Source organism: Mus musculus, chromosome 9, assembly GCF_000001635.26.
Source record: "Mus musculus strain C57BL/6J chromosome 9, GRCm38.p6 C57BL/6J".
Taxonomy (NCBI): domain Eukaryota; kingdom Metazoa; phylum Chordata; class Mammalia; order Rodentia; family Muridae; genus Mus; species Mus musculus.
In genome coordinates this window covers 100,847,594-100,866,995 of record NC_000075.6, presented here as the reverse complement: position 1 = coordinate 100,866,995, position 19,402 = coordinate 100,847,594, and the positions used below count along the sequence as shown (strand labels likewise).

At 34.4% G+C, this 19,402-nt stretch overlaps 1 protein-coding gene across 9 annotated transcripts in view; it reads right to left on the bottom strand.

The window, feature by feature from the left end:
• Stag1 (stromal antigen 1) overlaps positions 1-19,402 on the bottom strand; it is a 360,836-nt gene that overhangs the window by 91,549 nt on the left and 249,885 nt on the right. For 8 of the 9 annotated variants that reach the window (XM_006510924.3, XM_006510923.3, NM_009282.4 and 5 more), the window contains 3 exons: positions 18,258-18,337; positions 11,092-11,199; positions 782-896 (listed from right to left, as the gene is read on the bottom strand). In XM_006510924.3, the coding sequence (XP_006510987.1) occupies positions 782-896; positions 11,092-11,199; positions 18,258-18,337 (303 nt within the window). Of the gene's footprint in view, positions 1-781; positions 897-11,091; positions 11,200-12,841; positions 12,915-18,257; positions 18,338-19,402 lie in introns of all 9 variants that reach the window. The other variant, NM_001357265.1, reaches the window with a different exon arrangement.

The following is a 19,402-nucleotide window of genomic DNA, read 5'->3' as shown; positions in this document are numbered from 1 at the left end:
TTATTGTTTAACCTTCACCTTGTCTGTAGTAGAAAATATGCATTAAATTATTAAGAGACATTTTAGTGAGCAAATAAAACTTTTCTTTCCAATAACAGTTCTGCTGTGCGTGCTACTTATAAAATTTCAAAAATGATAACTGACTACAGTAAACAAAAATTAAATATTATATTCAAATAGCTAGAACTAAGAGTTTTAATAGTCTGACAACATTCACAACTTTTGTTGTTTTTTTCCCCCCAAGACTAGGTTTCTCTGTGTAGCCTTGGTTGCCCTGGAGCTTGCTCTGTAAACCAGAGTAGACTCCACCCTATAGAGATCCTCTGCCTCTGCCTTCTGAGTGCTGGGATGACAGCTATGTGCTACCATTACTTGACAATGCAGACTTTAACTGAGGGCCTTCTGTGTGCCAGGCAAAACTCCACCACAACCCAAACCTCTCAAGCCCTTAAGACTGTTTAATAAAATAATTTAAGAGCTATAGGGAGAAATTTAACATTAAAAAAAAGCATGTAAAACTGGCATTCTATAAACAATGTAAAACTTTTAAACTTACTATTCTAATCTAAACTGTATTCAGTATTGATACATTCCTTTAAGTATATTGATACAATCCTACACATATATTCAGAATTTCTCACAAAAAGCTGAGTATGGAGTAATTCAAAAAGGAAACTTTACAAGGAAAAGGCTTGTTTTCCTATGACTGAAATGAACCCCAACTGCTTTCAATGAGTCAAAAAAACAGAAGTAAAGAAGAGGGAACTAAATCGCTTCTTACCTCACTTTCCAGAAAGAAAAGAACAAGCATCCTAATGAGGTTCCCGTTTGGACTGTTCCTTCCTCTCCTCTTCGCTAACGCTTCCTCTGCTTGTGGGTCATGTCTGCTGAACAGCCTGGGACAGGGGGACAATACAAATTCACATGAATACAAATTTCAGTATGTTTTCAAAACATAAATTAGAAAGTTCATTGTAATTCATTCTAATTCAATAAAACCCATGTTGTTTTTGAGACAGGGTGTAGCCTAGGTCGCCCTTGAATTCTTGATGTTACATCTTCAATTTTTCTAGTGTTGAGCTTTCAGTCACATGCTATTAAGAGACCATTATTCGTCAAAAAATGTCAGATATAAAGTATCTTACACAGTTCAACATGAGGAAACGTTTTCAGAAATGAACAGTCAATCTGAAATATTTATAAAAAATATATGCACATCTATTATCTTATGATTGATATTAAAGTATATAATTTTAAATTGAGATCTAACTAGTTTCTTATGTATTTACTTCAGTCATAAATACACTGAAGAAAATGTTAAATAATAACCAAAAAGCTACATTTTAATCTTCATGCCTTTTGTATTCTCTTATGGTTATTGCTTATCATTTAGAGATAGTATTCTATCCTACCATTAAAAATTTTTTTCAATAACAAAACTTTTAAATATGTCTATGAAAGAAAATAAAGTTTTAATTTGCTATATAGATTTATTCTAATAAACAAAGCTCCTGCCTGCCAGTACACATTTAATCCTAGTACTCAGGAGGCAGAGAAAAGGCACATACATGAGTTTGAGCCTAAGCTACAGAGTGAGTTCCAGGACAGCCAGGGCTACACAAAGAAACCTCGCCTCTAAAAAAAAAAGAAAAACCAAACTAAATAAACAAAACAAAAACCCAAAACAACAACAACAACACTCTAAACAAAAAAACAATACAAAAACAAAAACCCAACGCTGCCCTATTTTTAAAAGGGACTGCTACAAGCCTAAAGGATGTAGCAGGGAACATGAATCTGTTTCTTAGGAGGAACTACGTCTTCCTAAGGACTCTAGGGCAGTGGGTCTCAACCTGTGGTTCTCAGCCCCTGTGTGAGTTGAATAACTTTTTCACAGAAGTTACATAATGGATATCCTATGTATCAGGTATTCACATCATGATCATAACTACCGAAATTACAGTTATGAAGTAACGAAAATAATTTCATGATTGGGGGTCACCACAAAATGAGAAATCATATTAAAGGGTTGCAGCATTACAAAGGTTGAGAATCACTGCTCTAGTAGATGGAAATAGACTAGCTATATCATCTCATGTATTTTATAGAAAAATAAGAAAATAGGGACCAGCAAATAACATACGGTAGTTTAAAAGCTTTTCAAACGAAGGGCTTATGAAATTAAAAAGTATTCTATTGGAGGTGGCTTTCAAACTGTTGACAAATTAAACTCGTAATGTTGACTTTTGAGAATTTTCATAGGGCTAGTCTCCATGACTTCCCCCAGTCCATGCTTTCTCACCAATTACTCAGACCTAGCCCAGGTGCCATATCCAGTGCTCTGGCCTAGTTTCACCTTTCTTACCTGCACTATAAATCATCTGCAGGTTTCTGCCAGGACGGTCCTCTACCTGTTCGCCAACCCACAAGCCCCTGCCAGCATTTCTCCATAGCCATATCTAATCCGCTCACTCTAAAACTTAAGACTAGGAAGCACACCCTAGAACACCAGCCAAATCCTCTCTATCCACGTGGCTTCATTCCACCCAAGCCATTTCTAACCTCTAGGCCCAACCTGCCCTCACATTCTCTCTTCTGTTCCATCTGTTCATATCAGACTAAGAGCTAGAACGTTTGTTCACCTTATCCTCAAAATATGAACAATATAAAAGATCAAACCAGTATCTTTCACCCAAACCTACTATCCCCATAAAAATACTTGCCAATGAGACTTTCTGAGATGATTTGCAGGATACACTATACAAGAAGAATCACAAACTTCATCAAAAAACAATGATGTTAAAAAGGAGTTTAAAAAAACATAAAAGAAAATGCTGAACAGAATTTAGACAAAAGAACTTAAGGAGCCAAACACCTGACTGACAACCAAGAAAACACAAAAAACACAAACAGAAATGTGGGAAATAACTAAAAAAACTCCAAAACTTGAGAAAGGCAATCAACAAAGAGCTAAACACACTGAAGAGGACTGAAATGAAGATGTAATAAAAGAACACCAGCAACTCAATTATAAGACTCAAAGAAAAGTCTAAATGAATCAAGCAGAAGGTAAGAGTATGAGGATTTGAAGTTAAAAGTAGGATAGAGATCAAATAAGAAACATGCAGGAAAGTAACATATATGAAATATGAGATATCATGAAAAAAACCTTCAATTTTAAGTCAATCATTGGACTGAGCTCAGGGACTCCAACGGAAGAGCTAGGGGAAGAACTGAAGATGCTGAAGGGAATTGCAACCATGTAAGAAGAACAATATCAACTAACTGAACCATCCAGGGTTTCTAGTGAATTAAACCACCAACCAGAGTACAAATGGAGGGACTTATGGCTTCAAATACATATGCAGCAGAGGATGGCCTTATCTGAAATCAATAGGAGGGAGGCCCTTGGTCCTGTGGAGGCTTGATGCCCCAGCATCAAGGCAGTAAGCATTAGAGCAGTAAGGCAGGAGTGAATGAGTGGGTGAGGAGCACCCTCATAGAGGCAAAGGGGAGGGGGAAGAGCGAGATGGGAGGGAAGGTTGGTGGAGGGGTAACTGGGAAGGGGACATCATTTGAAATGTAAATGAAATGATTAATAATAATAATAAAAAGATTAGATGAGGAAGAAGACTCTGAACATGACTGTAGAAGAAAACAGCTCTAAACGGAAAGACACAGGCAGAGAACACAAGAGGCAGAAAACATAGGTAATTCCAAAAGAAATCCCTATGGTTTATGGTAACAGTAAAACACTAAGGAGACATAATAAAGAAAGCGTACTGAAAGCTGCAAGTGAGCAAACCTCCCCTCCCCCAAGTCACATAAAAAACCCGTATCAGAATAATAGCTCATTTCTCATTGGAAACTTTGAAAGTCACAAGAGGCTGGATCAAGGCATTCTAAAAACTAAAAATATATGAATGCAAGCGTAAACAAATATATCTTGCAAAACCATCTGCCATAATTGAAGAAGAAAAACTTTCGAAGATATTAACAGCCTAAATCACATTATATCTGACAAACCAAACCTAAATACCAATCCTAAAGAAAACACAAAAAGCAATACCTCTGAACAGAGGAATAAGTATAGGAGAGAAACTGTGAGAAAAAAAAAATCCATAATACGTAAACACAAAGCACTACAAAGAAAACAAACACCTCTACCAAAAAAAAAAAAAATCAATATGATGCCAATTTCCACACATTTCAGTATCTTTAAATATTAATGGCCTAAACTCTCCAAACAAAAAACAATGGCTGACTAAATGGATCAAGAAAGAAATCCTCCTATCTACAAGAAACACATCTTGGATATTCTAAGTTTCTGGGCTAAAATCTGCTTATCAGTGAGTGCATATCATGTGTATTCTTTTGTGATTGAGTTACTCAGGATGATGCTCTCCAGGTCCATCCATTTGTCTAGGAATTTCATAAATTCATTCTTTTTAATGGCTGAGTAGTACTCCATTGTATAAATGTACCACATTTTCTGTATCCATTCCTCTGTTGAGGGGCATCTGGGTTCTTTCCAGCTTCTGGCTATTATAAATAAGGCTACTATAAACATAGTGGAGCATGTGTCCTTATTACAAGTTGGTACATCTTCTGGATATATGCCCAGGAGAGGTATTGCTGGATCCTCCAGTAGTACTATGTCTAATTTTTCTGAGGAACTGCCACACTGATTTCCAGAATGGTTGTACAAGCTTGCAATTCCACCAGCAATGGAGGAGTGTTCCTCTTTCTCCACATCCTTGCCAGCATCTGCTGTCACCTGATTTTTTTGATCTTAGCCATTCTGACTAGGGTCCCTAATGAAGGAGCTAGAAAAAGTAACCAAGGAGCTAAAGGGGTCTGCAACCCGATAGGAGGAACAACAATATGAAATAACCAATTCCCCAGAGCTGTGTCTCTAGTTGCATATGCAGCAGAGGATGGCCTAGTCAGCCATCAATGAGAGGAGAGACCCTTGGTCTTATGAAGATCATATGCCCCAGTACAGGGGACCGCCAGGGCCAGGAAGCAGGGGTGGGTGGGTTGGGGAGCAGGGTGGGGTTTGGGGGGAGGGTATAGAGGGCTTTAGGGATAGCATTTGAAATGTAAATGAAGAAAATATCTAATAAAATGCCTTAAAAAGAAAAAGAAACACATCTTAGCTTAAAAGATAGGAATCTTTTCAGTGTGAAAGAATGGACAAACGCATGTCAATCAAATGCAACCAATAAGCAAGCTGGTGTCAGGTTCTTAATACCTAACAAAATAAGACTTCAAATTACATCTAATCAGAAGAGAACATTTCATTCATTCTAATTAAGGGAACAGTTAACAAACAAAATTACTATCCTAAACATATATGAACCAAACTCCAGGGCACCCAATTTCATAAAACAAGTACTACTGGATTTATAGGTACAGATTAAAATGAATTGGTAAATATTACACTCCACTTTTCTCAATAGACAGGTAGATCATCTAGACAAAAACTAAACAGAGAAACATCTGAATACACAAAATGATATTAACAGATATATACAGAATATTCCATCTAACACCAAAGAATACAGATTCTATTCAGCAGCATAACTTAGTTGCTAAAATAGATCATACCATAGGGCACAAATAATTACAAAATCAGAAAGACTGAAATATCCATTATGCAGTAACATTTAAAATTGACAGTAAGAACACTAGTAAATATATAAACTCATGATCATGAAACAGCTCATTATCAAATGGTGAATAAGTAAAAAAAAAAAAAATCAATAAGGAATAAAAAATTTCCTGGAGTTAAATGAAAATGAAATCAACTCAAAAAACCCCACTGGGACACACTGAAAACAGCCCTACAGGGTAATTTATAGCTTTAACTTGCTACACTAGAAAAAAAAATCAGAAAGTGAACAAATAAATGATTTATGATTAAACTAAAAAATTTATAGAAATAGAACAAACCATATCCAAATCCAGTCACCAAGAGGAAATAAAATGATGATGGTTAAACAGAGCAGAAATCAATGAAAAAGAAACAAATTTTAAAAACCACATCATTGAATATACCAGCTGGATGATTACAAAGATGAGTAGGATTTATAAGTCCCTGGCCTAACTAAACAAAGACAGGATACAAATGAGAAGAATCAGAAATGGACAGAAAAACATTACAACAGACATTTTAAAAAGTCAGAATATTATTTGGGACTACTTTAAAAACTTAAAAGTCTATTAAGTTTGAAAACTTAAAAAAAAAAAAAAGATTCAGCTAAGTCTCCAAAATTAAACCAAGAAGTCAACAACCTAAAAAGACACATAACAATTGATGAGACTGAATAATAAAAAGTCACCAATCAACAAAAGTACAAGTTCAGATGGATAGGTTCACAGCAGAATTCTACCAGACTTTCAAAGACTTATAGTCAACCCCTTTTTACCTAGAGAAAAGAAAGAAAAAGAAGGAATAAGAAAGAAAGAAAGAAAGAAAGAAAGAAAGAAAGAAAGAAAGGAAGGAAGAAAGAAAGAAAGAGAGAGAGAGAAAGGTAGGTTTCTAAATTCCTTTTATGAATTTAGTATCAGTCTAATATCAAAATCAGGTAAAGACACAACAACAACAACAAAGAAAAACACAGGCCAATATCCCTGTTAAATATAGATTCAAAAATGTTCAATAAAATACTTCCAAACAAAATTCAGACATACATAAAAAAGATGATATATGGCTTCATCGATGTCTAACATTTACAAATCAATAAATGCAATAAACCATAAAAATCGACTTAAAGACAAAAAAAATCACATTATCATTTCAATATATGCATAAAAGCCTTTGATAAGATCAAACACACCTTTGAGGTAAAGTCCTAGAAAATTAGTGCTAGAGGGACCATCCTTCAAAAAAACTAAAAGCTGTACATACATAACTAGCATCATAGAGAAAAGGTTGAAGCTCTACCACTGAAGTCAGAAACTACACAGGGATACTCACCATCTTCACTCCCTTTTAATACTGTGCTCAAAGTAGTACTTAAAGCAATAAGGCAAGAGAAAGGAACAAGGTTAAACTACTCCTATTTGCAGATGATATAATACTACACATTAGAGACCACAAAAATTCTACCAAAAACCATCTAGAAACAATTATGCTCAGAAATGTCACAGAATACAAGGCAAGCTTGCACCAATCAAGAGTTGTCTACAGAACAACAAAAAGCAGATTATAGATACACTCCCATTCAGAATAGCCCCTAAAACTAAAATATCCAGAATAAACCTAACCAAGGAAGCAAAGGAAACTTTAAGCCCCTAAAGAAAGAGATAAAGACAATGGAAAATGGAAAGATAATCCATGCTCATAAATTATAAATTGGTATTGTGAAAATGAAAATTTTATCAAAACCTATGCATAGTTCCAATGCAATCCCAATCATAATCCCCATCTCATTCTTCAAGAAATAGGAAAAAATCTGAATATTTGTATGGAGACACAAAAGACCCCACATAACCAACATTATCTCTAAGCAAAAAGAATAATGCTGGAGGGATTACCACTCCAGATCGTAAGATATATTCCAGAGCCATAGTAATAACACACAATGGTATTGTTACAGAAACAGAAATGTAGACAATGGGAAAAATTGAAGACCCAAACATGGAGCACACAAAACTTCAGCTATTTAATAGTCGGAAAAGATGACTGAAATATAAGCAGAAGAAAACATTTTCAACAAATGGTTCTGTGAAACTGGATGCCCACATTTAGAAAAATGAAATTAGATCAACTCTATGTATCACTGTGTATAAAAGCTAACTCCAAATGGATCAGAGACCTAAACGTGAAATTCAAACTCTGAAATGGCTAGAAGAAAACATACACAGTATCCTGCAGATACAGGTATAGGACAGGACTTTACGCATAGGGAGGGCTCCATTTGCCCTAGCAACAATGGACCAACAGGACTTCATGAAACTAAAAATTCTCTCTACAGTTAAAGAAACAATCAACTGGGTGAAGAGGAAACTTACAAAATGGAAATGAATCATTGGCAGTTATTCATCTGGCAGTACATTAATATCCAGAACATACATACATACATACATGGAGAGAGACAGAGATGGAGAGAGACAGAGACAGAGAGAGACAGATTGAGACTCATGTGAAAAATTGGCCTGGGATCTGAGAAGAGAAAATTCCAAAAAGACAAAAAAAGATGGCTAAGAAGTAGCTAAGAAAAAAAAAAAAGTTCATCAACTTCAGCAATTAGGGAAATGCAAATCAAAACAATTTTGAGACTTTATCTTACCCCAGTCAGAATGGCCAAGACCAAAAGAACATATAAATGATGGCAGGGATGTGGAGAAATGAATGTACATCTTCATTCACTGTTGGAGGGACTGCCAACTATGGAGATTAGTTTAGAGAATCCGCAAAAAAACAAGTATAGATCTACCATATGACATAGTATACTACTTCTTGGCATATGTCCAAAGGACTACATCACAATCCAGATAGTTGATTAGCCATGTTCATTGCTATTCTACTCACAAAAAAAACATAACAAATGTCTTCCAACTGATGAATGGATAACCAAAATGTGGTACATATATATATAAATACTATATATATATAAATGAATAATACTATTCATATTTAAAGAAAAATGAAGTCACTAACTTTGAAGGTAAATGTATGATAAACTATAAAGGATCATGTTGAGTGACATAACCCAGACTCAGAAAGACAAATGTCTCATGTACGCTCTCATTAGAGGCTCCGAGCTACACATTTTCAAATGTGATAATATATCTACAGAAACCAGGAGAGTAGAAAGGAACCAGTGCTGGGGTCGTGGATGGGGGAGTAATCAAAACTAAAAGTGGAGTACAAGTAAGCTGTAAGGAAAAATAGGAAAAGAAGAGGGAGGCCTAATATGCCAGAGGGAAAGGAGATAATTACAGAACAGAGTGAGAAGGTTAAAGTAACAGTAAGGATGTCTGAAAAGGGTCAAAAAGAATCACGCTACTAACTCTTAAACACTGACAAAAACCATGGAGTATACTTAAGTTTGTGCATAAATATACAATATATAGTCTAAATAAAATTTTTTACAACACTGCCTCCAAAATCCAAAGGCTATCTAAAATAACCCTAACACTAGGCATGAAACCCACCCCCCCCAAACCCTCTACAACTTTCTTGGTTGTAATTAATCTCAAAAATAAAAACTGGGTAATATTAAATACTCACTTTAGAACTTACTATTTTGATGCCTCTTGGCAACTATGTAGAATTTATATACAACATGACTGTGTTTATGTCCTATGTACTTTGGTTTTTGTTTTGAAATGGCTTCTTGCCACGTTTCCTAGGAGAGCCTACCCTGTATTCAAGCAATCTTCTCCTTTCTCACCCTCCTAAGGAGTTGGGACTACAAGAGCAAACTATAATTTATTCATGAAAATTCCATGGATAGCACAGCTTATGTATTATAATTTTAAGAACTACTATATTAAATGGTAGAAGAATTCTAAAAGAAGTCACTAAAGATGAAGTTACTGAAATGTGAATTTTTCTAAGAGAAGAAATTGAAAGCATTAATAAAAAAAGCTTTCATAATTTATACAGAAATTGGGTGATTTTTACAAAAAAATAATAAGACACAGTGAAGACTACCTATTCTGGATTTTTACATAAAATATTCTCATTAAAATTTCTAGCAAATACTTAAAACTCAGTCATATACTATAGATAAGAAATAAATGTTCTATCTTTAACTCAAGTTCTACAGCTTATGGTCATATACAGAAATATATGTATGTATGCATGTATGCATATAAATATAAAAAAATAAACTATACAATAATCATATCAAATATATGATAGATTATATATTAACTATATATTATGTATATGTTATATATTACATATATAATGCACACACAGACACATACACACACAAGTCCTTGATTTTTCTCAGTGAAGATACAGAAGCAATACATTCTTTCTAAAAAAAAATCACAAAACATTTTGAAAAGTAAAATAGACAACAGAGACTAACTACATTGGAAAAAGGGAAGACTCTAATATACACTGTGGCATATACAATATCCCAAGAAAAATGTAGAAATTCCCATACAAGTCAAAGGTGTCAAATAACTGGCAAGTCCAATACTATTTTAAAATCCATGCCTATGAGGCTGGCTATAGCTTAGCAGTAGAATGCTTGCCCAGCATGTGTGAGAGGCCATCAAGTCAAGCCTGAAAACCTTAAACTCTTCCTATGTGCTTTCACTACCAGCATGTACTAGCACTGAGCTTCTATTTACGAAAGATTTTTATCATAAAAACTTTTGTATAATCACAAATTAGTACATATAATGAACCTTTTGGTCCCCATCCCCCCTTGCTCACAACTGAAGTCACTAAGTCTGAAACACACACACACACACACACACACACACACACACACACACACACTCAAAAATGAAAACAAAGCAAAAGACACATACATGAACAAGAATGTATATAGTGAGATTAAATTTATCTACTAAACTATACAGTATTTAACATAATCTACATTCAAAAGGTAAGTTTCACAGTAGCTTATATTTATAAACTCTAGTAAAAAGGAAGTGAATATATATATCTTTCAGAATCACAACATCAAACTGATCGTAATAATGATTCCATGAAAATGTGGGAGTCAGCAAGGAGATGCCACTTCATGTGTAGGTATCACATGTAGCAAGGGTGTGAGCTGAGTTTTTGGAAAAACAACAACAAAACCCAAAAGACTTTTATAAGCTTTAAAATCTATTCTTAAACCCACCTAAGAATCACAGCTCCTATTTCACAGAAGAGGAATATGATACACAGCTCACTGTCCTAGATATGAAGCATAATAAAGGAACTAGTGTACACAGTGTAAGAGCATCTAACACAGTGAGGAGGACATCTTAAGTCTCGTGCTCAGTCACTGCTCTTCTCTGCGACTGTCTGTAAATTATTAGCAAGCACTCTTAACGACTGAGGTCTCTCCTCAGTACTCTTCTACTAACATACAAAAGTGGAACACGTTTACAAGATAACGGACTCACTTTTTGTGTAGGAACTCTCCAGCTGCCACAGCAACAGGGCGATGTGCTGAATACACCAAATGGTAAACATTTTCACAGTCTTCGTTGGAAAGAGCTTCTTCACTGCCACTGAAAATGTAAAGTCACATCAAAACCACAGAAACTTTTTACTCATGTAATTCCTCATTTAACTTATGCAAAATGATTATAAAAGCTGAAAACATACCCATTTTACTTGTTGCCTCTTTTATTAAAATAGTATTTCCCACCAATTGTAATATATTTACTATATGAAATTTAGAAAATCCAGATAAAATAAACACTTCCCATTTTCCCATGTGAAATATCCATAGAAAATGACAGCCAATACCTGAGAAATACATATTAGACTAAGTAAACACTTTCTTTAAATGAGCAAAGGGCTTTCCGTCTTTTAAATATACTTATGGGATAGATTTGTCCTTGTGTTCTCACACAACTAATCATGCAAGGTAACTAACTATTCCTCCCAGAACTGTATTAACGAAATATTTTATCACCTACCTGTAATGTCAATTTCCCACTAAATACACACATTCCTTTAAGTATTACCTTGTCTGTCTGTCTGTCTGTCTGTCTGTCGTCTGTCTGTCTGTCTGCTTATTTATTTGTTTTTTTTTTGTGTATATGCAAGTAACAGCCCTCATTTGGTCAAAGAACAACTTTTGAAAGCTGGTTCATCTTGTCCCACCATGTTGGTCCCTGGGATTCAATCCAGGTCATCAGTTTTGGGGGCAAACTTCTGTACGACTTGAGCCATCTTTTCAGTTCCAGCCATTCCTTTACTAACATAATTTTTCTATCATTACATTCCTTTATTCATAATTCTGTTTCCCAATCGATCACAATGCATTTTAGGTTCTTTTTTCCCCAAAATGAAGCATCTATTTCCTGCTTATTAGTATATTTTTAAATGACTAATATTATTACAGCTCAACCATTAGTTTGGATACATAATTACTGAGCATAGGTCCCTGACAACATATAGTTTTACTAGTTTATTTCATAGACTCTCAAATGGAGATGCCTTAGTACCCAAGAACTTCAAGAATTTAGTAGATATAATTAGAATGCTATTATCAGCAAAGGACTGCAGTTGAATCAATTCCAGGAAAAAACTGTACTCTTGTCTAAAAGCCATAAATGGCAAAATGACAGATAAACTAGAGGTATTTAAATACACTCTCCCTTTCACCCTCAATAATGCTTGTTCCATTATGATGAGGCAGGCGGGATAATGTAAGCAGAGAATAATCTTATTATTAACAGACATCAGAAAGAAATACTAGGTATAGGAGAACTAATTTTATATATCTATACATTCCATATCCCCAGAGTTAAAAGAATACAAATGAGACAGACAAGTTTCAGGACAGCTAAGCAGGAATTAATAAGTTAGGACAAATATCTCTATAGATGTCCAATTTGTAGGCTCAAGCTCCTGAAACAAAGTATTATCATGGGAAAATATCCACAGGAAAAATACCCCAAAGAAAATTTTCATCTCAGAAATACAAACTCATAAATAAGAGGAAAATATTCTATCAAATGTAGAATTAAGGCTGTAATTCCAGAGGTTGAGAAAGAGGAGAGGGAGTTTAGGACTTGACTAAGTCACACTGTCATACTTTGTAGGGAAAAAAAAACAAAACAACCAAAACATTAGTAGAACTGACAGATGGCACAAAAATATTTAGAGGAGTTTATAATGGGATATAAAATGTGTTTTTACCTGTCATGTGGGAAGGTTTACCAGTAATCCTACGTGCCAAGAGAAGGAAAGCCAGGTCGTTTTCGTGCACATTCTATAAGAGACCGGTAAGCTAGATTTTGATTCTTAGCTCATTATCAAGTAAGATACTAAACTAGATAAAATTAGGAGACTGTGAAATTGCATTAGTACACGTGATTTTTTTTTTAAATGTAACAGTGTTAGAAACTGTAATATAATGAAACCTTTATAGATTTTGGATTTTTTTTATGGGCTTGGGTGCTTTGTCTATATGTATGTCTGTGTACAATATGTGAGGCTGGTGAATGTGGAGGCCCAAAGAGGGTGTCCTATATCTCCTGGAACTGAAGTTATAGACAGTTGTGGGCTGCCATGTAGTATTGAAACTGCATCTTTCTGAAGAACTTAACTTGCTGAGTCCTCCCTCTAGCCCTGTCATGAGGGATTCGTGAAGCTTATCAAGTCTCAGAAAACTATGAAAACTTTATAAATGTATCTTGAGACTATGTTCATGACCTGGTACACAACAAGGGCAGAAAGATTTCTAAAAGAAAAAAGGACTGTGTGGAGGAGTCCATGAAAGCAGAGAAAACCATGAGGACTACTAAAAGGCAAGTGAGGTGAACTGCCCTCACCTATAAGCTCTTGGTTTCCTATAACCCATGTGGGCTATTTACAAATAAACCAACTGGAATAATTTCAAATGGCACTGTCCAATAAAATCGTCTGAAGTTCCAAGTAGATCCAACATAGAAAACCTGAAAGTCAGGTCAAAGTGACAAGGCAGAAGAGACAAATGATGTATTGGCGTCACTGAGGTATTTGTAATCACAAATTCCTAGAACACTGAGAGATCTCTGAAAAATGTATAAAAGAACAGATGTAACCAATGACTTAGGAAAGAGACAGGTAGAGGGCAACATTGTATCTTTAACACATCTATTCTTCTATTCCAATAAAAATTTACGAAGAAAAAAAATTTAAGAGATTATTGAAATTAGGTAGCCTATTTTCCAAGTATGCTGTAAAAAGAATACTTTCTTGTCCAGCCTATCAAGTTCTTAGAAGGTTTGAAAACAATGTTGAAAAAAAGAAATTAGCTTAGTTTATTTAAAAAGTATTTAAAAGGAAAGATAATTTTATAAATGATTAGGAAGAATGGTACAGAATAATAACAATAGTAACATAAAGTTATTTAATACACCATGAAGCATAATAAGCAACAATATATGAAAGAAAGGCAAGTCAACACTTTGAATAGAGACTAACATATTGCTCTTAAAAAGGGTAAACAAGGCCCAAGAGAAGGCTCAGTGGTTATGAGCAGATACTGCTCTTGGATTTGGAGGACTTATGTTGAGTGGTTTACAAACACTTGTATTTTTTGTTTGTTTGTTTTTGTTTTTGTTTTTTTTTCGAGACAGGGTTTCTCTGTGTAGCTCTGGCTGTCCTGGAACTCACTCTGTAGACCAGGCTGGCCTCGAACTCAGAAATCCACCAAGTGCTGGGATTAAAGGCTAGCGCTAGAACTACCCAGCACAAACACTTGTAACTCCAGCTCTAGGATATTCTATGACTTTGGCTTCTGCAGGTAAACATAGAGACAGATATACATGTAATTTAAAAAAAAGAAAAAACATAAAATGGTAATATATAGTAACTTGTAATATATAGTATAGATATTAGGTATGATAAGTAAATTCAAATTAATGAATATATATACATGTATATATAAATATATTTATGTATGGGTATGTGTGTGTATGCATGTATGTGTGTGTGTATGTATGTATGTATATATATCTATATCTATATATATGATAAATTTAAATGCTTGTTTATTTTTCTTCACCAAGGTAATGAGTATAGGCCTTGTCCATGCTAGGAAACTACCATCAAAATTATTGTTTTAAATTTTGTTATATTGATTTATTCCTTTGGGAGAGTAAAGGACAACATGCACGCATGCTACAGCACGTGTGGGGTTCAAGGACAATTTGTGTGAGTTGACTTTTTCCTTTTACAATGAAAGTTCTTGCAATTAAACTCTAATAAGCAGGCTTGGTAGAAAGCGCATTTATTTATTGAGCCAACATGTGGGTCCTCCAACCACAGTGTTTATAAAAACATACTCAACATTGCCTGAAATACTCAAAACACATTCTGAGATAATAGAATAAAATAAAAAGGAATATTGTTCTTTTCAATAAACTATCTGTGGATGATAAGATATATAATAGGATATAATAAAACTGGAAAACATAAAGGGAATAATCAAAGTACTCATGACTGAATGTTCATGAACGACTGCTTGTTCTAATTTATTTTTATAAACAATGTAGTATTTAAAAGTAAACTCATTTCATTAAACTATTAATTGAAAGACATAAGATAAGTGAGCCAAAAGATAGGACATCATTGGAAACTATAAAATAGACAAACCTCTGGTGTGATTTATGGAGAAAAAGATTCAAATAGAACAGAGAATGAAGAACGAATAAAACATTTTAGAAAGTAATGGAAAACTTATGCTGGCTGCACTGGTGCCATTTCCTTCAGCTGTGTAATTACTGAAGCAATAGCATACTGGGAAGAAGAGATTCCGAGGAAAAAAAAGAGATGACAGGTGGCAAATATTACAACACAGCATACATATATGTATGAAACTCTAAAAAAATATGAAAAAAAGAAACTCAATTATGTACTTTAGAAAAGCAACATCCCCACTAGACAACATATGCTACCAAATAAAACACCTCATATCAGGAACATCTTTCTAAGTTGTCTAAATAGACCTCCTTAAAAACATTATAACCAGGGGCTGGAGAGACGGCTCAGTGCTTAAGAGCATGTTCTTCCAGAGGTCCTGAATTCAATTTCCAGCAACCACATGGTGGCTCACAACCATCTGTAATGGAGTTGGATGCCCTCTTGTGGTGTGTCTAAAAACAGCTACACTGTACTCATATACATAAAATAATAAACATTAGAAGCAATTGCCAATGACATCACATTATGAAGTAACCTGGCAACTGGAAACTTCACTACTGGCTAGTGTTCAAAGTGCCCTACATATAATACAGAAGGAGAGAAATAACCAATCTTAACTAGCTATGAAGTCTGTAAACTATAACAACCTGCTCACAAGAGTGGTACAAATGTTATAGAGGTAACCAACCACTTAAAAAAAGAAAGCAATTTAAGGCACATTCCATGAACACTTTTAATGAGGTCATGAACCCGAGAATACAGAGATCACGGACCCTAGAGGAAAACCTACTACAATTATTGTAGTAAATGAACATGGCAATAAAATGATCACTAATTACATATTGCTATAACCCTAGATAAGTGCCTCATTCAAATCTCATCAGAGAAGCTCCTCCTTGTAGCAGATGATAATTAACATAGAGAGCCACAACTGGACAGTGTGCAGAGAATGAGCAACTTTGCAGTACTCAGCATGGCATTACCAAAAGTGGTTAGCTACTTTAAGGAAACACAGACACAATCAAGTAGGTACATATATAAAGTCACAGAGACTGTCTTTTTATTCCATTAATATGAACACTTTTTATACTATGCTTTTGTGGTAATGGAGGTGAAACCCAAGGCTATGTGAATGCTAGGAAAGCACTCTACCAAGGAATTATATAAGCAGTTCCACATTTTTTATTCTTTCTAATTATCAACTAAAAATGACATCAGTCTAAAAAGTGTGTCAAATTTATTCATGAACACACAAATATCAGCCCAAATGAAACCAATCAATTCCAATGTTGTATTTAAGCAAAACAAAATATACTAGTTTCAAATACAATTTATTCAAGGAAGGAAAATGTGTTTAAATTAATAAACATATTAATTTAGTTCAGGCTAATGAACAGATTTAAAAGAATTCAAAATAAACAGAAATTTTATCATACAGCAAACTATATTTTGAGCATATAACCTACGACCTAGTACTTGTATAGTGAGCACCAGGCCCTGGTCTAAGTTTCCAACATCACAAATAAACATAAAACAAACCCATCCAACGATTCATTTACAAAATAATAACAAAGAAACAAATATTTCAAATGCTTTTCAAACAAAACAATATGTGCTACTAAGGATAGTATTAATAGAGCAGAAAGTCTTGGCATTCAGACAAGGCAAGGAAATGAGAATTATGAAGTAAAAAAGTTTAAGTTATTTATCCAGGATATTCTAGTAATCTACATGATAAAAGCAATAGTATCAAGAAAGCATCAGATGTTTAGGAATTCTAAATATTGTACATATAAAATGACTATAAAATTAAAGGTTTCTTTACTTTGTAATATGTAGATAATAGTAAATGCTATTAATGACAACAAAAGTGTATCATGTTAAAAATACACACCATTGTGGTCAAATATGTAAACCCTCCATATAAAACAAACTTAAGTGACACTTGCATACGGAAATGAAAAAAAGCACATCAAATAAATATGTTATTCTTTTATAACATTACAAATTAATTTTAAGTCTTACAATGTATCCCTGGCTGCCATGGGACTCATACAGATGACAACCTCTAATAACTAGTGCTGGGATTAAAGGAAGACACTGTACAGTTCTTACATTTAAAATAACATCAAAGTTTGAGGCTTTTGACATACATTTTAAGAAAAAATATGAGAACTAGCCAAGTAGGGTGTAAAAGCCAAAGAGGAGAGAATCATTAGGAAGACAGGAAGTCCCATGTATAACAAATAATACATTAGAAAGCTAAAGGTATAAAAATCAAAACAAAAATCAAGGAACCCAACCAGTATTTGACATTTGAACAGATTCCTGGGACAGGTGTGATTATAAAATACTGAGAATTTAAAAAAAAAAAAAAAACAATTTTGCTAGAATACACATTATCTGATAGAATTTTTCTAGCTTAGTAAACACTACAAATTAATGTATGAAATTATTTATCAATCCATTTAAAATGTTTAAAAATTGAAAATAGCTGTTTAATTTCTTTTACCTCTACATTCATAGAAAATCTTTTTAAAAACTTCTTTTGAAGTATTGAGGTTTTATTTTTAATAGCAAATTATGACACTTCATAGATATTTTTTCTAGACTGCACAAACAAACTTTTATACGAAGAAACTAACATCAATTCAAATGAAAAACAACTCATATCTATAATCCTAGACCTCAGGAAGTTGAGGCAGGAGGATTTGTCTAATTTGAGTCTATGCTACACAGAAAGTTCCGAACCTGGGCTTCATTATAAGACCATATTTCAAAACACCTAAAATATATTTGTTTATAAACGGAACCTTAAAAAAATAAATGCAGACCCTTTGTTTTAAGTACTTATTAAAGTACTAATCCTGAAAAACAAAAACCCATTAAAATCTAAGATTAAACTGTTAACAGACACTATACTTACTGAAGGATCAGAGTAACCAATCGGATTGCTTCCACAGCAACATCATATTCTTTGTCAAGAGTCATTGATACAATGCGATCCTGAAAGAAGTTATAAACAAGTCAACCTTGAATATAAACCAGCCAAGAAGGCTTAAAGTATTCTAAGGCATACATGCAATAGCAAGAAGGATAAAACAGGAAGTTATCACTCTTTCCTTTTTTAAACAGTCTCACTATGTAGCCTTTGCTGGCCTCAAACTTGTCAGAGATTCACTTGCTTCTGTTCCCTAGTGCCAGGATTAAAGCTTTGTACCACCATGCCTTGCTTGGTACATTTTACTCTTGAAACCATCTTATTTAAGTGGGGTGTGGGGTTTTGCTTGTTTGTTCGACACAAAGCTTACTATGTATAGCCCTGGCTGGCCAGGAAATCACTATGTAGACCAGACCAAGTCAGAACCTACAGAGATCTCACACCTCTTTCTCCCCAAGACTGTGACTAAAGGTGTGCATGAAAACGATTCTCATTAACTGCATTTCCCAAACACTATGTTAAGTAAACTTTCAGTTAGAAAAATTAACGCATGCCTTTAAACCCAGCACTAGGGAGGCAGAGGCAGGCGGATTTCTGAATTCGAGGCCAGCCTGATCTACAAAGTGAGTTCCAGGACAGCCAGGGCTACACAGAGAAACCCTGTCTCAACAAACAAACAAACATACAAACAAACAAATAAAGGGAAATTCTCATTTTAAGTAATAAACTTCCTTTGAAGCTTCAAGTAAGAACTCCTATAGGGTACCTGTGCTGTGTGGATATTTAGTCATCAATTTCATAGGAGCCTCCTTTAAAAAAAAAAAAAGGTGGATGGTGATAAGATGGTGTTTGAGATTGCACTAAAGACAGACAAGAGAAAAAGCCACCAATACAAAAATATAATAATGAACTATCAAAAAACAGAAAAAAAAAGACTAGGTGGAATTTCCTCTGTAAAAGTGACTCCAGCTATACAAAGTTCTGAGTACTGACTGGAAAGGTGCTACACAGCCAGAAACAGACAATTCCTCCTACTAAAACCTCAGATGGAAGTTTACATTTGCTGTAACCAGAAAAGAGCTTGGAGCACAAGTTTTGGAAAGCACCACAAAAATAAAGCAGTCTGAAAC